At 38.8% G+C, this 27,005-nt stretch overlaps 1 protein-coding gene across 3 annotated transcripts; it reads left to right on the top strand.

Moving 5' to 3' along the window:
• The first annotated feature begins 896 nt into the window (after positions 1 to 896).
• On the top strand, positions 897 to 26,687 carry LOC145814336 (uncharacterized). 3 transcript variants are annotated; one of them, XM_082911008.1, is made up of 7 exons: positions 897 to 1,232; positions 6,039 to 6,146; positions 6,249 to 6,905; positions 11,904 to 11,983; positions 24,860 to 25,342; positions 25,877 to 25,971; positions 26,302 to 26,687. In XM_082911008.1, the coding sequence occupies exons 1-7, from the start codon at positions 1,226 to 1,228 to the stop codon at positions 26,369 to 26,371; spliced, it is 1,500 nt and encodes a 499-aa protein (XP_082767134.1). In that variant the 5' UTR covers positions 897 to 1,225; the 3' UTR covers positions 26,372 to 26,687. The 3 variants fall into 3 exon arrangements, with proteins under 3 accessions (XP_082767134.1, XP_082767135.1, XP_082767136.1); XM_082911009.1 differs by having other exon boundaries at positions 918 to 1,232; positions 24,869 to 25,342; XM_082911010.1 differs by having other exon boundaries at positions 984 to 2,845.
• The last annotated feature ends 318 nt before the right edge of the window (positions 26,688 to 27,005 follow it).

Below are 27,005 nucleotides of genomic sequence, written 5' to 3'. Positions count from 1 at the left end.
TCATTCAGCAAACTAGAGCCGAATACATAGACAATATATGAAAAACAACAATCGAACAAAATTAATTTCTTCGGAACTCAACTTTCGAAATATAATTTGGAACTCAACTCCTGAAATATATTAAACCATTTGGAACTTAACTTTCGAAATAAATTAAATCATTCGAATTCTATCTTCCGAAATATGTTAAAATATTTGGCTTTGAAGTTCCGAACTTTTTTTTTTTTTTGGTTGCAGAAAGTATCCACTCAAGCAAGTGAGGTTCAATCTGATTGTGTATTGGACTACACTAGTCAATTTACAACAAATCAGGTACAGGGTCATCAATCATGGCAGGTCCTGCAACACGATGACCATGCATATTTGTGTGGGTTAATATGAGAGTGTGCACACATTTTTTTTATTAAATGGGTATATTTGGAATGTGGGGTGTATGGGCTGAGATAAATGTCTAAGAATCAAATTACTAAGTGAATGGAGTAAGAAATGATGTGCACAGAGACAACGTGATGTGTGGAAATATAATTTCTCGAAAACAATTTGCCTTACAAAAACAAAAACCAAAAAAAAAAAGAAGATAAATTACACTTACACCCCCTGAGTTTTAAATTTAATACATATCATTCATTGATGTTTAAAAAATTATACTAACCCTTCTATCATTATAATTATTTAGATAGAATGAAAACATTAAATTCATACACTATCTCTTTTCATACTTTACTTTATTTCCTTCATTTTTTTTTCAATGTAATCTTATCTATTTTTTTATTAGAAATTATTGTATTTATATAAATAGAAATTTATAAAATGAGACTATTAACAAAAAAAAAAAAAAAAAAAAAAAAAAAAAATATAGAAATGTAATTTTAAAAACATTAAGATAAAATATAATTGGATTAAATTCCAAGAGTGTCAGTGTAATTTCACACCCCCCCCCCCCCCAACAAAAAAAAAAAAGAGAAAATTTATCTACCCTTCCTATTCTCTACCTTCACCCCAAAACTCTCTCTCTCTCTCTCCTCTGTCGATGATGGTAAGCCAATTCAGAGATTTACATGAACACAAAACTCATGCATCTACAGACCAGACTCTTCTCTTTTCTTCCTCTTAACAGGCGTGGCCATTCTTGCATTCTCCGCCTATTGGGGTTGGCTTGTTGAGTCAATTGAGAAAACCCATAATTAAAAAGAAAGGGAAAAACCCTAGAAATCTTTGAATTATTATGGAAGGTATTGTTGACGTTTTCCCTCTTGTAAAGGCAAATCCTTTGGATGGTTGTCTTTGAATTTGGGTTTTTTTTTTTATTTATTATTTGTTATTTGCTTATAATTTTCATGGGTTGATGATGCATTTGTCAATTGTTACCCATTACGATGTCTATGTTGGATGGAATTAACCGATCTGTTTTCTAATCCCATTTTATTTAGCCTTCAATTTATTACATCTGTGTTTTTTTATACTGAAATGTTAATCTAAAAAAAAAAAAAAAAGAATATTTGTTGCTGATGATGCATGATTGATGTGTGATAAGATTGTTTTTATGATTTTTTTTTTTTGATTTTCTCGCAGAGTTGAGTTACCTGCAATGGGATTGTTTGTTGCCCTCTATATGGTTAAGCACAATGCTTAAATGAACTTTATGATTTTTGTAGGGTTTTTTAATTTATATTTCATTAAATGAAGCAATAGATTCTATTGAATGTGAAGTTGTGAGAATGTTACCTTGTTTGTGTCGCTGTCGAAATTCTAAAAATTGGATTATTAGGGTATGGTATGATTGGTTTGAAAGAGGCAAAACCTAACCTTAAAGGAGTTAAATGCTCTAAACAGAAGTAGTTAACATGGTTAACTAAACGAAAAAAATAAATAAAAAAATAAAAAAATGGAAAGCCTATTCCCATGTATACCTTAAATACATATATGGAAGATAGCCTATTCCCGGGCTTATGAGTATGAGATGGTGGTTGAGTATGTGGACATTACTTTTGAACCACGTAATCTGATAGATATATTATGGGAATAGGGAAAGTTTTTATTTGGTTAACTAAAATGTGAAATAACGGAATGAACTTGATAGTGTCTATGACTAGGTATTCAATTGTGAACTAACAGGTAATTAATATTTCAACAAGTCTTCCCGTTTACTACATGTGATCTTCCTCTAATCTTCAAGTGTTCTATCATGAGGATACCATCTAGTATTTTCCTATATTAGTGAAGGGGTACTTTGTTGGATTAGATTTCTATAGTTTGGCCCGGGAGGGTGTGTCCCCCATATCATTATTCTGTGCAAGTGTGTGCAAACAAAAGTACTATTTATCTTCTTGTTCATGAGATTTTTATTACTAAACAAGTGGATGGAACAGAAGGGACTTCAAGGAGATGGGTTGGGTGATGAGTTGCATTGGTAAATTGGTTAATTTTTCTCCATTGAACTGGATTTCCCTCACAAAACCTTCTTTATTGCAGAAACTGTTACATTATTTGTTATCCTTCAAAGATGTTTATATATTAATGGACATGATTTGGTTTTTATAACATTAATGTTGAAAATCGTTGATCGTATTCTTTCCTTTCTTTTGGTATCCTTACCATTAAAATTTTGATAATTTTGTTGTTCCCGTGATTTCTCGAGTTATTGAAGGGGAAGAAGGAGCTTTACTTCTTTCGAGGCTTGGTTTTATATTGCAGTTACATATGTAACTATATTTCTACAAATTTCTTGGATTGGCCCATTTCTAACTCAAACGTGAAGGAGACAATGCTTAAAAAGTAAGGATTCAAGGTTGGTTTATCTCTCACGTGGATAAAAGAGCTAGAAGTCATGGGTGTCAAACAATCGGTACAAGTTGTGCTTTCAATTTATTTTAGGAAAAGTTTAAAATGAAAGAGTATCAGCGGGTTCTCTCCCTCTAGAAGTTTTTTATATGATTTTGGGCCCAAAATTATTATTTGTGGCAATTTAGTTCTTCTTGGAACTACTTTTATATGGTTACAGTTACAGTTAACTGCTGAATTATTCCGACGTATTTGAGTAAAGCCCATAGTTGACCTTCTATGTATTATCTGTTAATGGTGATTTTTCAGAGAAGTAGAGGGCATCTGTTGTCTCTTACACTTACATTTACATTTGGTAATAATTGGTCAACATTCTTTCAATTGATGACATTTGAGAACATTCTACGTACAAATTTATCTAATTATGGACATATCAGCATTGATGCTCTATTACTCTGCTTTATTAATGACCTAAAAGTTATCAATTAACGAGTTTTACTAGTAGTTTTGGTTTTATTACCAATATTTTAGCTACAAATCCAATAAATATGAGTGCAGTACTTGCTGTATTGATCTTATTTGGAAAGAGATTGTGTGTGAGTTGTTTTTCGTCAAGAGTAGGTTTGGATCAACAAGCTCCACAATAGCTCATGTGCGCTTGACAAGATTTCCGTCTTTAATAGTGGTAGCACCTAAATGACAACAATCCCTATGTTCTCTTTCTCAAGATTCACATGATACATTTGACATCATTGGCATATTTAGTCAATTCCTCGGTTGTAAATGACACCGTGTTGTTGATGTTCTGGAGTCGTAAAGTTTGAATTTTTCTTGCTTTCCACATTCTGCAACAGGACCCTATCAAATATTTCACTTTTTCTTTGATCATTTATAGGTATTTAGGGGAATCCCATGCACTATATGTGTTTTTTTTGCTATTTGAGTCAGTTGTTTCTCTCTCTCTCTCTCTCTATATATATATATATATATGTATATATATATTGCCAAGTCAGTTCGACAAAGTCATCAAGCTGTTTTTTATTTTACATATAATGGATTTATCTAAGACTCATGCAGAAGTTCCTTTCCGAGAACAAAGTATGAGGCTTAGTTACTTTAAGCTTCCTTAGGGGACGCACATGTAGGGGATACATTGAAATAATTTTTTGTATATATATATTTATATATTATAAATCCATATAAAAACTAAGATTATTTAATTCGAATAGGGATAAAAGGCAAACAAATAACACTAATATTATCAAGATATCAAAACAACAAAATAACTAAATAAAATTCAAGAACTAAGTATTCGTGACATTATTCATTTAAATTTAATCATCATTCAAAATTCCATATTTGTTTATCGGCATATTTCATAATTCCATCATTTTTACATATTTAATCAAAAGAAAGATTGTCTGTCTTAAAATTAGTCTACAATTACACAAAACGTTATGGACAAGCGAGATAACATTTCTAGTTTCCTCTCTTTCGCCTTCCTAGTTCTCAATATTTTACTTTTTTGGATATAATAATAATGGTTGTTAGGTGGTATCTTCTTTAGTTTATTCTTCTTATATTCTTTTCTTTTTAAGTGTTTATTTAGTTTTCTTCAATTTTTTTCTTCATAGTGTCCTGAAAGTTCAGTGTGTCCTTAAAGTGTCCCTCATCATATCCAGAACGTGTCCCCTAGTGTCTCAGCCTGCCCCAACGTGTCCGTAATTCAAAAATAATTTTGGGCAACTTTTCACTTGTCCAGAACGTGCCCAGCACTGATACGTTGGTTTGGGAGAGGTGTCTGTGCTCCCTCGTAGAGAATTACTGGTTTACATACATTAGACAAAGGATCTGAAATTCCTAATTTTCCCCCCAGTTTGGTGCATCAAGCTGGTTCCAGTGCATTTTCTTCTAAAACCATGAAGTGTGTCTGCAGAGAATATGTAGTTGAGGGATGAGGGAGTCCAAGTTTTTGTCGATTGTTGTTAATCTTCATGAGGAATGAGATTGGTGTAGGGAATGTAGATAGGAGAGTAAGAAGCATGGACACCTTGAAGAATGAGCTACTTCCGTTTCTTTTTTTTTTTTTGATTCAAGAGCTGCTTCCATTTCGGACATATATCTAAGCACCGGCACACCTTGGAAGACAATCTTGTCGATTCTACCTAAATATGTGTAGACCTTGAATATGCATTGGATTTATTTATTTAAATGAATATAAAATAATCAAATTAAAGGTTTATAAATTATATGGAATTTGTTAAGAATTTAAACCTGTTTAGCAAAGACAAGATACATGAAAGTTTTATCAGGGGAACTTGAGTTGTAGGAGAAGAACAACCAGCATCCTTACGTCTATAAATGTATATATCCATGGATTTTTTATTTTATAATTCTTGTCACATTTTATGTATATATTCACACATACATACATACATACATACATACATACATATGCATGGCATGCCCATGTCATAGTTAGGAATTTACCATGTTGTGTCTTGTTTTGTCTCAACCATGACAGTGCAAAATAGGTGGGAGATTGTGGAATATATAGAAATGAGGTGACCTTTTTTGGTTGTATATCCCTGTTAATTTCCACTGTTTTTATTTCTTGAACACACTGGTATTGTTCCTAAAATTTTTAAGAACATATATATAACAAACCAGCAGGGCTAACCTGAAAATAAACATAGGATGGGAATTGGGTGCAACTGAGAATTAAATTAAAACTAACGAGGTTCCAGCATGCGATAGATTAAATCTTCTAATTCTGATTTTTTCGCGCGGCTTTGAATTTACTTTTTCAAAGCTTTTTCACTTCACATATTTATAATTCCTTAGTTTCAATTGAGTGCAAGGTTGTATACTAGAGATGAATTCAGTACCTCAACACACACCCACACTTAATGTGGACACCTAGTTCGTCAAGCATGTGGCTGATGGAATTAGAAATATTTCTAGTTATACTACCATAGCTGCTGTTTCTGGAAGTAACTGTTACATACATATATCCTTTTATTAAAGTTTTGAGTCATGTGAAGTACATTGTAAATCCTGAAGACAATAAAGCTCTTCCCATGAAAAAAATAAATGATGTCTGGAATATATTTATATTTATTTGTAATATAATACAGCTTCAATTAGTTAACTTTGAAGCTACTGAGATTAGAAACATTTCTCAATAGATTTATATTTATGGCAGCCAGTGGCATTTTTTTTAATACTAACTACTACATATGTTCTTAATATTTTAGAGTCATGTGACATGCATTCTGAAGATGACAAAGCTCTTCCAGACAAAAGCAAGAAAAGAAGGTTCAAGACACCATCCCAGGTTGAGGCTTTAGAGAAGTTTTATAATGGTATGGAGGCTTTTCTTGTCATATCTTATCTTGCATTATACAGGCTAATTACTTGTGTTCTTACCAGAAATGACTATAGAAACAATTCTTACTTTTTCCCAGAACACAAATATCCCTCTGAGGAAATGAAAGCAGATATCGCTGGATCAATAGGATTGACAGAAAAGCAAGTTTCTGGGTGGTTTTGCCACAGAAGGTTAAAGGACAAGAAATCATGGTATGGTGAAGCGGCTGTAAATGGAAGACAAGATCGTTCAAGTGGTATTGTACAGGACCGTGGTAGTGGACATAGGCAGGATTCATGTGGCAGCACAAAACCGGGGAATAACAGACATTTTGATCCTAAGGAGGTAGAAAGTAGAAGGTTAAGTGGTCAAGATTTCTCAGCTGCTGACCTTGCATATGAGCACGGACATCATCCTAATGAAAATTCGAGTGAAATGGATGATACATCTTCAGAAAGTAGCTTGCCTTTACAGCATATGATTCATCCTCAAAATGTGGATCCTTTGGATAGGGCAACTTCCAGATACGTATCGCAGAATGAAAACATTACACCAATAAATTCAATGGGCATAAGAACCAGAACTGGGCCATCCGGATATTTGAAAGTGAAGGGTCCGGTTGAAAACACTGCGATTACTGCTGTTAAGAGGCAACTGGGGATGCATTATCGGGAGGATGGCCCACTGCTTGGTGTTGAATTTGACTTGCTTCCCCCAGGTGCATTTGAGTCTTCAATTAAGGATCCAGTTGATGGTAAGTTGGTATTCTGTCTCTCCTTATATTAAAAATATATCTTTTAGTGAATTATGACAACAGTTATAGGCAGTTTCATACCCCAGACCCTTTCAGTAATGAGTTATGGTGCTTAATTACAATTTTGAATCTTGCACCAGTTTATCTGTTGCTTTCATGTAGTTTTTGTGAGGTGTTTTTTTTTTTTCCTTGCAATTTTTTCTGGTAAACCTTGTTGTTTGGTCTGCTAGCTACACCCAATTCTAGGAGATGGCTTTTAGATTTACATACTCTTTACATTGCTTGGTTTGCCACATAACGTGGATGTTAGAATTTCCCATCTTTTCCTTCACCTACTCCACTACACACTCCACTTCACCTACCTCCACTTCACCACACACTCCACTTCACCTAACCCACTATCACCTCCACTACACCTATTACCACATTTTCTTCTATATATAGATTGTATAGGAATTGTAATAACCATCTTGTAATCAAAATATCAATCAATAACAATCAATATTACATAAATTTCAACTTGGTATCAGAGCAATAGGTTAGCTCTTGGTGAGCTTCACCTTCCGGCGGGCGGCAACCTTGCCTTCACCGCCCGCCGGACCCTAACCTGTTACATAATCAAATCTCAAACAGACCTGATTCACCACCTCGTCCGTATCCCTACTTGCGATCATCCAGCTCTCCCACCCCAGCGGTGCACCCAGCCGATGTTGCGTTGCTTTTGTTTATGTAGCACCAGACTGTTCTCTTCCAGTCCGCCACCCCCCGCCGCCCCTCGGCTTCTCCATCCTCGTCACAGGCGCCGCTGGCTTCGTCGGCACCCACTCCTTCCTCGCGTTGCCAGAACGCGGCGACGGTGTCCTTGGCTTCGACAACTTCAGTTCCTACTGCGACCCATCTCTCAAACGAGCTCGCCACGAGCTCTTGTCTCCGCACGACGCCCAGTATACCCAGCAACCGAGCACCCTCTGGCCTTTTGTGTGCGTCTTTCAAGCTTATCAAGCTTCTTTTGTACATCGATTGAAGACCCAGTTTGTTTTTTTTTTGGAGCAATGTTTACAAATGGATCCTCTTTCTTCTCCTCCTCCGGCTGAGAGTTCCTCCAGCAGTGAGGAGTCCTCGAACAGGCAACAAGATCGACAAGCCTGGTGTTGGTGCCATTGAAAGAAAACCCAATCGGGTTCGGATCCTGATCCGTTACAGTCCTGATGCTACCACTGCGACAAACGGGTCTCCATCGAAACCCTTCCCGACCTCCCCGCCGTGGTCTGTCACAAGTGCGAGAACGGCTTTGTCGAGTGTTCTATGCTCCTTCTCCCTCCGATCCTTCTCTTTCTTTGAAATCACCGAAAATACCAAACAGTCTTTGCTGCTTTGGTTTCAGCTGCAAATGCTCTCTCTCTCTCTCTCGGGTTGGAGGTGAGAAACAGAGTTAAGTTAAAAATAAAAAAAAAAAATAAAAAATAAAAATAAAAAAAACAAGAGCACCCGGCACCTCCCATTATCTCACCTTTATTTTTATAAAGCACACTCATGACTCATTATTATTCCCACTCTCTCCAATTTTTTTTTTTATTATATATATATATATCTCTATTATATTCCCATACATTACACAGGTACACGGCATCAACACATGCACTTTATGATAACAAAAAACAAAAAAATAAATAAATAAATAAATAATAAATACAAATACAGATTTGCCCAATAACTTAGTTTTATTTCTCTTTTATTTATCTTAGGGATCAACCCTGATCACAGTTCTCCACAAAAAAAAATAAAAATAAAAAAAAATAAAATAAAATAAAATAAAATTAAATTAAAAAAAAAAAAAAAAAAAAAAAAAATACAAACCAACAACCACATCCACAGGTGAGATTTTTCTTCTCTACTCTGCCGCCGGTCTCTTCTTTTTGCCTCCGTCCTGAGCGGGCCTTGACGGTGTTGCCTCCATGCTTCCTAGACTACCAAGCAAGTTGCCTCCCCCCTGCTCCTCCACTGCAGCATATGGCGGACCTCCAAATCGCCACATCACGGTGGCCTTCCGCTTCAGCTCCTTATTTTCTGCTTTCAGCACACTTATCTCTGCTCGCGCATCCTTATACATGCGTTGGAGCAGAGCCAGCTGGGAGGTTAACTGCTGCACCTCATTTGTCCTACTCTGCAGCCGGTTCGACAAGTTTGTGACCGCCGTCATGCTTTCCACACATGCCTTCAAAGTATACTGATTGGCCTCCACATCCGACAGCACTGCCATTCTTTGCTCCACAGACCGCATCGGAAAGTTCAACGGAGTATACCCAGCGGTGTTTGGTTGAGGTTCACTGGCCACCGCACCAGTTCTCTCTCCTGTTGACTCGTTGAGGTCGGGAAAGAGGGTGAGCAGCCCGCGGGAAGACGATGAAGCCATTTTCTGGGCAACAGAGTGTTTCAGAATATTACAGACTATCTCTCTCAGCAAAACGAAGAAGAGTTTTTGTTTTTTCAGAGGTTTTTAGCAGCTTTTCTCTGCCTCAGCCTCAGCCTCTGTCTTATAGCCGAGGCAGCCACGCGCATCGCGCGCCTCTTGCCACCAGCCGACAAACGGGCACGCAAGCCAAGGCGCCCACGTGCCTCGCCATCATGTCCGGCACACCTTTTGATGAAGTGGGCACGCCTTTTGATGGCACGCCTTTTGAAAAATTGGGCACACCTTTTGAGGGTGCATTTTTTATGGGTCCGACAAGACTCTGTAAACTGTCCCGACATTTGATTCCGGTTAGCTTTTCCAAGGGTCCGACAAGACTCTGTAAACTGTCCCGACATTGATTCCGGTTAGCTCCTTTATGGGTCCGACAAGACTCTGTAAACTGTCCCGACATTGATTCCGGTTAGCTCCTTTATGGGTCCGACAAGACTCTGTAAACTGTCCCGACATAGATTCCGGTTAGTTTCTACAAGGGTCCGACAAGACTCTGTAAACTGTCCCGACATTGATTCCGGTTAGTTTCTACAAGGGTCCAGCAAGACTCCGTAAACTGTCACAACATTGTCTTCTACAACGGTCCGACATGACCCCATAAACTGTCTTCTACAAACGGTCCGACATGACCCCATAAACTGTCTTCTACAAACGGTCCGACATGACCCCATAAACTGTTTTTCTACAACGGTCCGACATGACCCCATAAACTGTCTTCTACAACGGTCCGACATGACCCCATAAACTGTCTTCTACAGCGGTCTGACACCGCCATCCAGTGTCCTCTACACCATTATGACACCCCCATACAGTGTCCTCTACAACGTTATGACACCCCCATACAGTGTCCTCTACAACGTTATGACACCACCATTCAGTGTCTTCACCAACGGTCTGACACGACCATACAGTGTCTCCTATCCTTTTTTATTTTTATGTATTTTCTTGTTTTGTTACTCTCTCCAAACTCAAGTTGGTTAGTTTCTCTCCTCCTTGAGTTTGCGGGGGGCTGTTAGAATTTCCCATCTTTTCCTTCACCTACTCCACTACACACTCCACTTCACCTACCTCCACTTCACCACACACTCCACTTCACCTAACCCACTATCACCTCCACTACACCTATTACCACATTTTCTTCTATATATAGATTGTATAGGAATTGTAATAACCATCTTGTAATCAAAATATCAATCAATAACAATCAATATTACATAAATTTCAACTGTGGATATGAGTAGTAAACAAGCCAGAATGAATAAAATGTGTCAGATGGTGGGTTTGCCATTGGGAATATGAACTGTGAGTGGTTCCTGAAAATCTCTGTTTGAACCTTTATTTTTTTATTTTGTTTCCCCACTATTTTGTAGAGAATGGTAGTGTTTGTATTTTGTGATGTGGTTATTGCAGGGTTTGATTAGGTGCAGTTGTGTGCAAAACCAAGGGGGAAAAAAAAAATTTTTTTTTGTTGTGATTTGACTATTGGTTGAAGACAATGGAATAATTATTCAGGTCTACTACAACAATTATAGATATTTTTTTCTGTAAAAAGTAAAGACTGATCTCTCATGATTATGAAGTTTCACCTGGATTTGTTAATGATTCCTCCAATTATATGTCATCATGTTTAATGTTTTAAAATGGTATCCCGCAAACTCAATTCCTTTGGAATTATTGGGAGCAAGTGAGGAAATAATGATAATATAGGTGATGTTTAATGGTTTGACAGGCTTATGGGAATTTTTTAGTGTAAGAAATATTGGAGGGAGTTTATGGAGCAGGAGAACATAGAAATGAACTGCCTGCTATGAAATCATGGTGAATTAGTTGTTTTCTTTGATTATCTCTTCTTATAGTGACCCATTTCTGTTTATAGCTACAACAACTTTCATGTGGATGTAAGGTACCTGCTTGAACACAGATGTACTTGTAATTATCCAATCTTATTTTTAGGTACAACTTTTGTGTGGATGTATTGGGTTCCTGCTTGAGCACTGAAACATCAATGACATTTAAAATCTGGAATCAATTCTTCTTATTTTTATGATGACCAGTTCACGAAAAAACACGTTCCAGTCTTCATTCAATTTCGTTAACTTTCCATGTAGTTTATCTGATTCTGGGAGATTGATGAGTTGTGATTTGATTTCTAAAACTAAAATGTGTGTCAATTCCATTGAACTCCTCACAGAATTATGGGTTCTTGTTTTTTAGTTAGGATGAACTATTGTATTTGATTTTACAAACTATTCTATATGTTTGATTTCCTTCTGTCCATTCTTATTGGTGAACCATTGTTTGGCATCTATTCTGGTTTTCAATTTGTTATGAGCTTACTAATTACCACAATTTTGTATGAGGCCACACTTCCTTTGGTTGAATTGTGGAAAATTGTTTCTTTCTTTTCTTGACCATGATGTAACCTTCTCTGAATATACATATGTCCTCATTCTAATCGTAAAAGGTTGATGGTTTCTAGGATTCAGATAGTTGTGTTGGTAGTCTTACCTGTTTCCTTGTGAACTCCTTGGCAGAACCTTACTACGTCGGTGATCCTGATCTGCGCCACTCACCGGATGTTCCCAGAATCTGCAACCAACCTAATTCTGGCATGGTAAGTGAAGATTGTAATAGTGTCTTCTTCTGTTTTGGGCTAATATAGTGATATGATTGTCCTAAAACATGTTTACTACACATCTTATGTTATCAATGAGGTTGTAAAAAGAGAGATTGCTTGTCCATTTATTTCTCTTCTTGAAGATTACAAAAATTCGGACTTGAGTAGTTGGGTTGTTCAATACTCTTTTTTTTTTGTTGATAAATAACCACACTTTACAGAAAAAGCATCAAGATGATGCAAAGAATAAAAAAATGGAAGCCACAAAGGCTTAACGTATTAACAAATCAAATCCTCTACAAAATCTATAAAAGCCAAAACATCAGGATCAACCAAACTTGAAACGCAACTATACAAAACTATCAGCAGCTCTCGTTCTAACCAAGGAACCGAATGAGACACTCCCTGGAAAACATGGCTATTACGCTCCAACCAAACCAACCATACAAGACAATGAGAAGCAAGCATCCACGCCTTCTGACACCTCCTCCCAACTCGACCCCCAACCCAACTTTGCAAAGCTGCCTTAACTGAATCTGGCTGTACCCAAGCCAAGCCAAAAGTTGCAACAAGAAGTATCCAAAGTCGAGAAGTAACCAGACAATGAACCAACAAATGATCTACCGATTCCGCATCTCCACAACACAAGCAACACCAATTGACCAACATGTGGCCACGACGAATTAAATTATCCAAAGTCAAGATACGTCCCAACGTGGCCGTCCACACAAAAAAAGCCACCTTGGATGGTGTACCCGACACCCAAACACATTTCCAAGGGAAAACAACAGTCTCCCTATAAACAAGCACACCATAATACAAAGATACATAAAATTTTCCCTCAGTCGCAGGACAATCCCACACCAAAGAATCCTGCCCAACCTCCTTAACTTGCAACTCATATAAAAAGTCCAACAGCTCCACCAACTGATCTTGTTCCTAATTTTGTATATCGTGGTGTAAACACACATTTCAAACAGTCGAGTCCCCATGCCTAGACCTCACAGCGCTCACCAACACCTCACTATCAACGGCAATACCAAAAATTAAAGGGAACCGCACTTCTAAAGGAAGGTCACCACACCACCTATCCCGTCAAAACCTAACTGTATCCCCCACTCCTACCTTCAGCTTTACCCTCCTCCAAAACTCCTTCCAACCCAACCAAATCCCCTTCCAAAGACCATGGCCATGCAACTGCCCTACCCGATCTGAACACCACCCTTCCATCCCTTCCCCAAACTTCGCAACCACCACTGTCCTCCAAAGTCGATCCCCCTCCTCTACAAAATGCCACAACCACTTCCCCAGCAAAGTCACATTAAATAAGACTAACCTCCGAATCCCCAAACCCCCATTGACATTGGGACTATAAATTTGATCCCAAGTGTCACGACCCGAACCCGCCCCCGTGGGTTAAGGACGTAACCGGCCAGTAATCATGAGATTACCTACGGCCTCAAACTGTTCTAAACGTATTCTAACAGAGTTAATGGGGGCCAAACGGAAGCAAAATTAAAAACTTTGTCCATAGAGCCGTGCTTATATGCACATCAAACAAACCATACTCAGGTACGTTAATAACTCACATCAAAAGTACAGCTTCACAAAATTCATTACAGACAGGATCGTCCAAAACGAGTCAACCTATAGCAGACTATGTACAGACATGCACTGGGTCCTTGCCAACAAGACAAAACATAGGTACATAGTAAAAGGGCAAGGATGGTCTCATGCGCGAGGCACAAGGCTGACTCTCCCAAAACTCCTGTTGTTCCTAGCAGACTTCACTGGGGCTGGGTTTGGACTTCCCTTGGCTCACCTACAAATACATGAATGAGCGTGAGCGATAGCCCAGTGAATAATATCAAATATAACAGTTACATAACAATATGTAGAACAACATGCTCCAAACGGCCTTGGGCCCAATTCATACTTCTGTTTAACAGCAAAATATATATAACTATACGAAATGCTAGTCAAGTAACTGTAGTTCCAAACATTCTGGCCTTTGGCCCATCCGGGTTTCCATTCATGGCAAAACGGCCTTCGGCCCATTCATTCATGTCAAACGGCCTTTGGCCCATTCATTCATGTCAAACGGCCTTTGGCCCATTCATTCATGTCAAACGGCCTTTGGCCCATTCATTCATGTCAAACGGCCTTTGGCCCATTCATTCATGTCAAACGGCCTTTGGCCCATTCATTCATGTCAAACGGCCTTTGGCCCATTCATTCATGTCAAACTTTTGTCCACAATCCCAATTAACAACTCATAATATTTATAGGGGAATAACAATTGGACATTGACAAGTTTTCAAATATTGATATTACTCACAGTGATCGGCTTGTGGATGCGCCCTGGAGCTTGACCCTACACATTTCATGAATACAAAAGGGTCACTAACAGTTCAATTCGTTCTTTAATTCACATATTCCTCTTTAGGCTTTGCTCTTATCTCATTAACTCATTTACAATGCTTAACACATGCCTAAGAGTGCTTACAAGTGAAAGAGAACGGAAAACGAATCACAGAATGTATGAACAAAATTCCAGAAAACAGGGTCCCCGCTCGAGCGTAAGCTTCTCCGCTCGAGCGGACCCTTAAGGCCTGCAAGGTACTGGTTGCACAAAAGATGCGCTCGAGCTGAAGGTCCGTCTACAAAGATCCACGCTCGAGCGTGAAATGTCCCGCTCGAGCGGGCATCCAACTCTGCAAAAATGCTGGGAGCACGATTTTCCCGCTCGAGCGGCCATTACCCCGCTCGAGCGGACCTCAAAAATCTGGGTTTCCCAGATCGTGTTCTTGAGCTCCAAATCAGTTTTCCATCTACATTTCTTGCATGCAATGGTTCAAATTACACATTTACACATGTTAACATGCTACTAATGCAGATTACAACATTAGGAAGCTCAATTACATGAATTATCTACATGCATGTCCCAAATTGTCTCAAACCCATCATCAACATGCTCAAATTCAAACATTCAAGACTTATACTCCCATGATTTGTACATGCATGTGGGAGATGCTCATCATTCTCAACTTAGATGGTACAAATGGTGACTACAACATGAGCTTTACCCAAAACTCCACATGAATCATGTGTTTCAAGCTCAAACATGCAAATTCAAAGTAATTTCTTACATGCATGAGTTCTAAGACTTCAATCTCAACAAAATCGACTCATTACATGTTCTTGATCACAAACAACCCTTGAACTTACAAATTACAAGTAAGAGTTCAAGAAATCACTTACCTAAGAGCTTCAACACTCAAGCTCTAGCCAAATCTTGAGCTAGATCTTCAAATTCCCAAGTCTTGAGCCCAGATTACACAAATCTCTCCCTTTTTCTCTCCATGGCCGGCCTCTCTCTCACTCTCAATTGTCTAACTCAGATTTTGAGTTTTAAGAGGGCTAAAGGAGAGTGCAATACAAATATACAACAAGCCCCACTAACAAATATTTTAATATAAGATAATGGGGTACTTAATTTATCAATTTAATCAGTTTAAATTGACCCGAATCAATTTTCAATTAAATTTCACCGTAGGCTCTAAAAATTATGCCAATCACCATGGCGTAATCCATTTAGGGTTCTGTGGCCGATAAGGCCCTCAATTTAATTCCAAAGCAGATTATTCAAACAGATATTCCTACGGTGAACAGATAGAATTTCAAACCACATATTTTCACATAGTGGAACACAAAATCATATCAAAATACATAATCACATCATGTTAAGGACCAATTAACATATTACGGAACAGGGGTATTACAGTCTTCCCCCCTTTAGGAAGTTTGGTCCTCCAAACTTAATTTACCTGTAGCCGAAAATAATTCAGAATACTTTCTTATTCAACGGTTCCATTTCTTTTTGATAGCCACTTCCTTAGCCCCAAAGTCAAACAAAACTCAGTTCTTACTCAGTCAGAGACTTACCTTTTCTTCCATACAAGGCCTGTATGGTGCCATACCGAAACTAGAGTGTAAGCCGTCGTCGTGAGTAAGGTCTGCCAACGATGAATAGATCTTTCCAATTCCTCGAAAATCTGAGGTACACATTTGGAGCATTTCTCCCAGAGTCTAACAAGTTCTTTCTGATCATACATCAATTTGCGGATGGAAAAACAGCGCCGAATCATAACTCAGTTTCGCATCAAATTCGTAATTTGTCCAGATCATATACAGAAATCATAAGTCATGATTAAGTTTACGTGACACATCCATTAGCATTAACAGAACAGAACAGAATGGAACAGTATAGAACATATACACGTGAGGTTACGAATAACCAGTTTCATAAGGGAACCTTCGGGTCCGGGTAAAATAACAGAACAGAAGCTGAGCCCCCATTGCCTTTTGAAGGCTTTTCAGGATTCAAACACATTTTAGAATTTCTGTCTAAACAATAGGTACTGGGACTCCATGTAAATGAGCGATCTCATCGATGTAAACAGTGGTTAGTCTACAAGCATCATACAAAATTTTATAGGGAGAAATGGGCAACTTCAATAATTTTACCTACAATAGCCCAAATGGGACTTATACCTTGGGTGCTCAAGGTAGCCCCACAACGAAATTCGTAGCCACATATTCCCATTTCCATTCCAAAATGGAGAGAGGTTGAAGTAGTCCCGCCACTATCTGAAATTCAACTTCAACCTGTTGGCACCGAAAAATATCTAGACATATTCACCAACTGCCCTCTTCAAGGTAGGTCACCAACATCTTTATTTCAAATGTCAGCTAACTTGTCACAGAGGTTCGGTCTATTCCCTTGTCACAAAAGTTCAATTCCTTCTTCAATAATTCCACAATTCGCAATCCGATTCGACATTTAGTCCAGTGACTCATCACAGTTATCCAAGGTCAATCAAAAGTCTTCGGAATTTCAAAGTGGATCCAGACACCGATTCCCTAACCAACAAGGTAGTATCGAGGCAATTACCCATACAACGCATATAGTCCGTATATCCCTATAGTACCAATTGTAAAATACAACAACACTGTGGCAATCGACTTCTAATAGAACACACGTATTCTCAGTTCATTCAACAGTTTACAGTTTGCAATTCACGATTCAGTTCAGTATTCAATTCTCTGTTCCATCAAGTCTTCCTACTTTATCTGATAGTCGTTAAAAGCATAAGGCAATTCGTATACGTAAATCCCCATGATGTCAAAGGCATTATCAAAGGAGTCAATCGCATGTCAAACACAATTCACACCTTCTCAAGGTTCCAATCACAGAATATAATGACACTGGGTAGTTATTCACAAGACGTACTGAATTCGCACATTTCCAAACAATCAGGGTTTTTCAAAGCTTTTTAGATGTTAAAACATCTACATAATACGAAAGGATGACATTCCGAACAAAACAAAGGAATAATCGTCTTGGAATCTAAGCACACCCGTTCGCGACCGTCGGTGGCCGATTCCAGATCGATTAGTCAAACCCACCCGTACGAAACCGTCGGTGGCAAAAGGTATCTCAATCAAAGGTGCTACATAGGCTTAACGTCCCCTAGCACGAAAGGACACTCTAAGAATGTCATCAAAGCAACACAACACCATTCACTATAACCTGATTTCCCCAAAATCTGATAACACTGAAACAACCACTCTCCCTTACAAAACATGTTCTGATCAGTCAAAGACAAATGTTCAGTATTGCTCAAAATCAAAACAATCTACCGTCATCGGTTCCCATAGCGTCAAACAAACAAAATGGAACAACACTCCTTAAGACACCCAATCACGGGATTTGTACAATTCAGTTCATCTATAACACATATGTCCTCAATAGTTGAAGATTGGTTCTCAATGGTGTTCATAGGTAGATCAATCTATTGATAACCCACAAAAGGTCTTTCACATAAGTCAAGCACTCCAAACGGATTCAAGTTTTGGGTCCATCAGTTTTCCTGCCCATAATAATCTGGTCATTTATTTATAGACAATTCTTAACCCCCTTTTTCAAAATCAACTTAGATAGAGGTTCTTATCAATCAATCCAAGCAAAGGTCTTGTCAGATTAAATCAAACAAAGGTCCCGTCAAATTATATCCAATGAGGGTTCTATCGGGTCAATTCTGACAAAGGTTCTATTGGATTACGTCAGGTAGAAGTTTTCTCAAATAGGGTACATTTGATTCTGTAAAGCTCACTTCGTTTGTTTAGGCACATGGCTGATAGTTTTACAACTGCCCTAAATTTATCAGTTCTCAAGGTCGTATCAGAATCATCCATCACAACTGTTCATATCAAAGTGTTTCAAATTACGTACAATACGGTATTGTCCACATAAGTTCAGGTATAGTTACATAAGCATGCAAGTGTTCATATCAGGAGGCACGTATCATAATTAGTATAGCAGTTCCCAAATAAGCCTCATATGCAAGAACATAGTGCACAGTAATACATTATACAAAGTTCCTCGGGTACACATAGTATGGGATTGTTACGCAAAAGTTCCAAATTAGTCACATTACCCAGTCAACTTTCTACCAATCAAAATATATGGTCTCACAATTATAGAGTTCATCGTTTAGGGTGCTCAGCTTGGTCACACGATTACAGAATCATAATTCCAGTGGTTTAGTCATTGAAGACGGTAACATAATAAATCACCCTGAGCATAGATGTAGATATATATGTGCATGTGCATAATCAATCAATATCCCAAAACGTATTTCCCAAATTTCCCAACGGGCATATACCTCCAATGAATACAGTCTCGATCATGTGGGTCTAACCAATCTAGATACACATGCAGCAGATATGAAATATATGCCGATCCGAATCAAATAATATCCCAAGCGAAGATGTACAAACGTACTAATTCAGAATCAATCGACACATAAGCATTCATTTGTAAACAGTATAGATACCTGGGATAATGGTTACAACATTCTGAGTGCTTTCTGGGATGAGTGTGATTACTCCATCCTGAGTAGCAATTCGTACCACTGGTACGGATTTAGCCAAGGCAGAGGATTCATTCACATTTCGTTCAATCCGGGGACAATTCCTTGCCGTATGGTCCATTTTACCATATCTATAACGAGCCCCAGAAGTCTGATAACAACTCCTCGGTGTTTCTCACACTGGTGGTGGCAAAGGTTCTTGCCGTAGCGGCAACTGACGCTGTTGTCTCAAGATCTCTGCCAATTTTTGTACTACTCTTTCCGGACTGTCAAGTCGGGCTGTGGAAGGACCTTCCAATCCGTATGCCCTTAATTTAACCATCCTCTACACAATTCTCACTAAACCTTGCCAAATACTGGGATGCCCAATACAAAAATAAACACAGATACACATAGTCATATTCGTAGATAGGCACGCCTTTATATTCTCATTTCACATATCGTACGCGATTAATCACATACGTAACAGATAATTGCATACTAATCAAATATCACATGCTGAACATTTACTAAGTAATTATATGCTCAAATCATGTTCATATTCCACATAGACACCCATTGGCAGAATCGGATGCACATAATCAACTCTTCGTGATTCATATATTCATGTATGTGCATTATATTAAAACAAACTTGTTGTACACATTAGTGTAACAATTCATATCTCATATTCCAATCATGTGTGATACTTCCTTTAGCGTAACATAACATGTTGGTCAAGCATATTAACATACCTCATACATAGGCCACGGTATTGTTTCCCCCGGGCGAGGGCCTGTGCCACGGTATTACTTCCCCCGGGTTAGGGCCTCATGACCATAAGCCACAGTATTATGTCCCCTGGGCGAGGGCCTCCGCTAAGGATACCACAATTACGTTCCAGAAAAATTTGGACAATCATTCATACAAAACATAGCATTCTAGGGTACTTGTCATACATATCATCAACAATTATTTAAAGTTAAACATAACTTTACGGAGTTCTTACTCACCATCTGATTAAACTTGCATTATACTTTATACAAAAGATTCACAAGTATGCATATACAAAGGAGTACATATATTTAGATAATTGCAATGCAAGTAGTTCACAAACTTATATCACATAATTACTCAAATCGAAACACTTAAGCATATTCTTGATGCTTTCAAGGTTTATATCAAAATAGTTAAGCATAGTATCAATGCTTCCAATTTCATGTTAATGCATCCTAGATCTCATCTAGACGCTTATTGCTCTTTTTGGACAAGTGTGTGAGTTATTAACTCGTGCTCTGATACCACTCTGTCACGACCCGAACCCGCCCCCGTGGGTTAAGGACGTAACCGGCCAGTAATCATGAGATTACCTACGGCCTCAAACTGTTCTAAACGTATTCTAACAGAGTTAATGGGGGCCAAACGGAAGCAAAATTAAAAACTTTGTCCATAGAGCCGTGCTTATATGCACATCAAACAAACCATACTCAGGTACGTTAATAACTCACATCAAAAGTACAGCTTCACAAAATTCATTACAGACAGGATCGTCCAAAACGAGTCAACCTATAGCAGACTATGTACAGACATGCACTGGGTCCTTGCCAACAAGACAAAACATAGGTACATAGTAAAAGGGCAAGGATGGTCTCATGCGCGAGGCACAAGGCTGACTCTCCCAAAACTCCTGTTGTTCCTAGCAGACTTCACTGGGGCTGGGTTTGGACTTCCCTTGGCTCACCTACAAATACATGAATGAGCGTGAGCGATAGCCCAGTGAATAATATCAAATATAACAGTTACATAACAATATGTAGAACAACATGCTCCAAACGGCCTTGGGCCCAATTCATACTTCTGTTTAACAGCAAAATATATATAACTATACGAAATGCTAGTCAAGTAACTGTAGTTCCAAACATTCTGGCCTTTGGCCCATCCGGGTTTCCATTCATGGCAAAACGGCCTTCGGCCCATTCATTCATGTCAAACGGCCTTTGGCCCATTCATTCATGTCAAACGGCCTTTGGCCCATTCATTCATGTCAAACGGCCTTTGGCCCATTCATTCATGTCAAACGGCCTTTGGCCCATTCATTCATGTCAAACGGCCTTTGGCCCATTCATTCATGTCAAACGGCCTTTGGCCCATTCATTCATGTCAAACTTTTGTCCACAATCCCAATTAACAACTCATAATATTTATAGGGGAATAACAATTGGACATTGACAAGTTTTCAAATATTGATATTACTCACAGTGATCGGCTTGTGGATGCGCCCTGGAGCTTGACCCTACACATTTCATGAATACAAAAGGGTCACTAACAGTTCAATTCGTTCTTTAATTCACATATTCCTCTTTAGGCTTTGCTCTTATCTCATTAACTCATTTACAATGCTTAACACATGCCTAAGAGTGCTTACAAGTGAAAGAGAACGGAAAACGAATCACAGAATGTATGAACAAAATTCCAGAAAACAGGGTCCCCGCTCGAGCGTAAGCTTCTCCGCTCGAGCGGACCCTTAAGGCCTGCAAGGTACTGGTTGCACAAAAGATGCGCTCGAGCTGAAGGTCCGTCTACAAAGATCCACGCTCGAGCGTGAAATGTCCCGCTCGAGCGGGCATCCAACTCTGCAAAAATGCTGGGAGCACGATTTTCCCGCTCGAGCGGCCATTACCCCGCTCGAGCGGACCTCAAAAATCTGGGTTTCCCAGATCGTGTTCTTGAGCTCCAAATCAGTTTTCCATCTACATTTCTTGCATGCAATGGTTCAAATTACACATTTACACATGCTAACATGCTACTAATGCAGATTACAACATTAGGAAGCTCAATTACATGAATTATCTACATGCATGTCCCAAATTGTCTCAAACCCATCATCAACATGCTCAAATTCAAACATTCAAGACTTATACTCCCATGATTTGTACATGCATGTGGGAGATGCTCATCATTCTCAACTTAGATGGTACAAATGGTGACTACAACATGAGCTTTACCCAAAACTCCACATGAATCATGTGTTTCAAGCTCAAACATGCAAATTCAAAGTAATTTCTTACATGCATGAGTTCTAAGACTTCAATCTCAACAAAATCGACTCATTACATGTTCTTGATCACAAACAACCCTTGAACTTACAAATTACAAGTAAGAGTTCAAGAAATCACTTACCTAAGAGCTTCAACACTCAAGCTCTAGCCAAATCTTGAGCTAGATCTTCAAATTCCCAAGTCTTGAGCCCAAATTACACAAATCTCTCCCTTTTTCTCTCCATGGCCGGCCTCTCTCTCACTCTCAATTGTCTAACTCAGATTTTGAGTTTTAAGAGGGCTAAAGGAGAGTGCAATACAAATATACAACAAGCCCCACTAACAAATATTTTAATATAAGATAATGGGGTACTTAATTTATCAATTTAATCAGTTTAAATTGACCCGAATCAATTTTCAATTAAATTTCACCGTAGGCTCTAAAAATTATGCCAATCACCATGGCGTAATCCATTTAGGGTTCTGTGGCCGATAAGGCCCTCAATTTAATTCCAAAGCAGATTATTCAAACAGATATTCCTACGGTGAACAGATAGAATTTCAAACCACATATTTTCACATAGTGGAACACAAAATCATATCAAAATACATAATCACATCATGTTAAGGACCAATTAACATATTACGGAACAGGGGTATTACACCAAGCCACCAAATGATAAGAACCTACCCCCTCATTACCCCACAGGAAATCCCTTTGCAACTTCTCAATCCGCTTTGCCACTGACACAGAGATCACATGAGTGGACATAAAGTAAGTCGGAATGTTGGATAAGACAATTTTAATCAACGTGATTCTGCCCTCTTTTGATAAATGTTGCCGCTTCCATCCAGCCAACCGCCGCTGCACATGTTCATCACCCCAACTCATACACCCTTCGCCTTGAAAGATGCCCCCAGAGGTAAACCGAAATATGAAACTAGCAGAGATGCCACCTTACATCCCAAAAAAGCAGCCAACACTGGAGTCCTCTCCAACTGACCCACTGGGATCAGTTTCGACTTTGTTAGGTTCACCCGAAGGCCGGAAACTACCTCAAAACACAACAATACGCATCTTAAGTGCCCAATCTGATCAACATCTGCATCACAAAAAATAAGCGCATCATTCGTATAAAACAAATGGGAAACCATTAGGCCTGTTGGATCCACCACCACCTCGAAACCCTGCAACAGGCCTTCTTGCACCGCTCTAGATAACAAACGCCCCAAACCCTCCATCACCAGAATGAACAACAAAGGAGACGAAGGATCACCTTGCCATAAACCTCTGTAAGTAAGAAAGAATCCCGCTGGAGACCCATTAACAAGGACCGATGTCTGCACCGTAGATATACCGAATTGAATTCACCTCCTCCATTAATCCCCAAAACCTAATCTGTTCAACATATACAATAAAAACCTCCAACTGATATTATCATATGCCTTCTCTATGTCAAGTTTGCAAATGAGCTCCTCTTTCTCCTGCTAGATCCTGGAATCCGCACATTCATTCGCCACTAGGACCGCATCCAGGATTTGCCACCCACCTACAAAAGCATTCTGAGATTCGGAAACCACCCCTTACAACACACCCCATAACCGATTCGCCAACACTTTTGCCAATAGCTTATACACACTACCTAAAAGAATGATAGGTCGAAAATCCCGAATATCCTTTGCCCCACCCTTCTTTGGGTCGAAAATACACACTACCTAAAAGCATTGAGGCTCCACTCAAACTCCCTTGCCTGATGAAACTGCTCAAACAAGGCCATCACATTTGCCTTCACCACCCCCCAGCACTGCTGGAAAAAGGCTATTGAGAAGCCGTCTGGTCGCGGCACCTTATCACCAGGCATACTCCGCAAAGCCTCAAGCACCTCGTCTTCTACAAAAGACCGTTCCAGCAGACAACTGTCTGCCTCTGAAATAACATCAAACACAACTCCATTCAGGCCTGGTCTCCACACCTCCCCCTCATCCTGAAATAAATGCTCATAGAAGCCTACAATACCTGCCTTAATCTCCTTAGGAGATGACAGCTTCACACCACTCGCATTCTACCTATCTGATTCACCGTTCGATGGGCATTTGCGATACGATAGAAGAACTTTGTATTGCTATCCCCATCCTTCTGCCACAAGCATTTGGATTTCTGCCGAAAGCTGATTTCCTTCATACGGGCAACCTGGCCAAACTCCTTTCGAACCCCATCTCGACGACCCAAATCCTCTGCAGACAAGCCCCCCGCAGTCTCCATCTCATCCAACTCTTGCAACATAGCTAGCACAGTGGCCTTCTGGACCTCCAGGTGCCCAAACACTTCCCTATTCCACCACTTCAAATTGGCCTTGAGAAGTTTCAGTTTTTGTGCTAGACGACAACTCGGCAAGCCTGAGACAGTATAACTATCCCACCAGCCCTTCACCCATTCTTTAAGACCCTCAGATAGTAGCCACATATTCTTAAAATGAAACGGCATACTCTTTTGATGCTTGACATCACATGTCGTGTTGCATTGGATTTTCTATATCATTAAATAAATGAAGGTAGAGAAAGATGACACCATGCATGGGCTTAATTCTGACACGGTGAAACAGATAGAAACTTTGGAAGAATATATTAGATATTTTTTTGCATTTACGGAACATGTGGTTTTGCAAGATTGCTACAATTTTGAACTTCAAATTTTTTGACATCAATTGAAAATAAATTTCTTTAGATTGACATTTTGCTTAATTTGAAGTGAAATTATGGATACGATGCAAATTCAATTTCTTGTTGAATTTTCTATTAGTTGTCAATCACTTTCAAATTTACCTTTGTTCTGACGCTCGTATTGTCATTTTATCTATCTCCCTTTTTTATTTGCTTCCAATCTAAATTTGATTAGTTATATATTCTTGTTCCTTTTTAAGCCTAAGCAGAGGCACGAAGCATACAATTCCAAGATGAGCTCACATGACTCAGATTTGGATGGAACTAGCTTCAAAATAATGGGTGGCTCAGATCATCGTGAAAATTGTTTTGGCCACCAATCCAAACCAAAGCAGCCTCTTTTACCCAATCACAGTAATCTTTTTCCCGGCCGGAAATCAATAGAAATGGATGAAGGTTCTGCTGGTGGAATGCCAGTTTATGAAAGTAACAAGCTTTGTAAGATGAGGGCCAAGTATGATGTTGAAGGGAGGAGAATCGATTCTGGTTCTAGCCATCGTGGGCATCCCTATGGCCGAAAAGTTACTGGTGGACAAACGGAGCCTTGGTTGTACAACTCTGATGATGTCAACCTTGAGGATTCCCAGAGAGAACACTTGGAATCTAAATATTCAAATGTAACACTCAAGCACAGCGAATCTCTTGATATGGAGGATAGAGGGCTTTCGAGAAGGATGACCAAGGTCTAATCTAAACTTTTTTGTTTTTCTGATAATCTGTTTTATGATCTTGAAGTTCCAATTGCAAAATTCTCTCTTTTGTAACCTAAGAAGTATAGACACAGACACATTGCATGACACGGATACACGGACACTCATATTTTTCAAAAAAATGCAGGACACGTGCAAAACGTATAATAATTTTATATATTTATCATATATCATATTTTTAATATTATATATTTATTCTCATCAAATTCATTAACTTTGGGCATGCTATTTTGGTTTTAAAAAAAATAATAAATTAAAAAAATGGGACATTGCATGTCCACAATGTGTCCCAACATGTCCGCAGCGTGTCCAACTCTTTCCAGCATGTCAGACACCGGTACGTGACCTCCAGAGAGGCGTATGTGCTTCATAGTTTGTAACTAAGGAGAGTGATAACTGAGTATTGCAATTCGGCAAGAGTCATTCATCCAAAATATGAAATGACACTGTTTTTAACTTATTAAGAGAGTGTTTGATTTTGGACCACATGTTCCTTAATATTTGAAGGTTGCCAAGAGGGACCGGAATGAGTTTCCACAGCAACAGTCTGCAAGGAAAGCTTCAATGGCAGAGACACCACTGTGGACAAATCAGATGAAAAGGTTAGTTTATATATATCCCGAATTTAAATGCTGCTTTGGACTTTTCATAGAAATTCTCTTTTCTCTAGATCTTTTTGCTACTGCTTATGTGACTATTTGTTCTCTCGTGACTTTCACAAAACTAAGCCCATTTTTTTAGTAAAACTTTGGCAGACCATTTGTACTAACAGGTTTTTTTAGTATGAACACAATATCAGTTTCCATGTGGTGCAAGAATGCTGAGTTTTTCTATGATCATTTTTGTGGTTTTGTTTTCTCTCTGTATTATATATATATATATAAACTGACTATACATAACTACTTGCCAACACTGTATGGTACATTCTTTAGATCTGCAGTGGAGATCCCATCTAGTTTCAGTGAGGATGAAACTGCAGAAACTGGTTCTTCTGTGGATTGAGAATCAGCAGCGGATGGGGAAAAGTTGAAACGGGTTTCAGAAGATCGTCTATGACGGAGAGAGTGAAGATCCTGAAACATGTCATGTTCTTAGGTTGTACAGTTCAAAACAATATGCTTTACATTCCAGAAGCAGGAAGCACTGTTAGGAAGATTTTAAGTGGCAGCATAGATGCTTCAGTTAATTGTTTGCAACCAGTTTGTTTGCCCTCTTCAGTGCTTACCTGTATCAATTTTGTACATAGCTGTTTTTATTTTTATTTTTTTGAATCTTGCCGAGGATGATAAAAGAAAAATGAATTGATAATGTTTTTGAAGTTTGGTTGTAAAATCTCAACTGCATGTGCTGCATGTGATTGTTAGACATAAATTGACATGTGCATTTCTTCTTCATGTGAGCTGTTGTCTTGCAAGAAAACGGCAAAACAGAGGGAACTTATTGGAGCTTCTATTTGCAGACTTCACTTTTTTCGCTCCAAGCCGGTTTTCTGATTTTTTTATTATTTAAAATTATGATTTTCTCTCCTCAAACAAATTGCAATGTAGGACATATGCACACCCCTTGCTCCAAACCCTAGCTTTTGCTAGTTGCTGCTAGTGTCACCTCCACCTCCCACCAAACCCCCACCACTGTG

This window comes from Camellia sinensis, unplaced genomic scaffold, assembly GCF_055761805.1.
Source record: "Camellia sinensis isolate YWXY unplaced genomic scaffold, ASM5576180v1 Unanchor1, whole genome shotgun sequence".
Classification (NCBI taxonomy): Eukaryota; Viridiplantae; Streptophyta; class Magnoliopsida; order Ericales; family Theaceae; genus Camellia; species Camellia sinensis.
Note: the sequence above shows the minus strand (reverse complement) of the source record. Positions and strands in the feature narration are given on the sequence as shown.

Bases quoted from the DNA above. Each gene is read 5' to 3' on its own strand.
- LOC145814336 (XM_082911008.1), top strand. The intron at 6,147-6,248 runs GTATGGAGGCTT...ACTTTTTCCCAG, and splicing joins TTTAGAGAAGTTTTATAATG to AACACAAATATCCCTCTGAG. The intron at 25,343-25,876 runs GTCTAATCTAAA...TAATATTTGAAG, and splicing joins TTTCGAGAAGGATGACCAAG to GTTGCCAAGAGGGACCGGAA.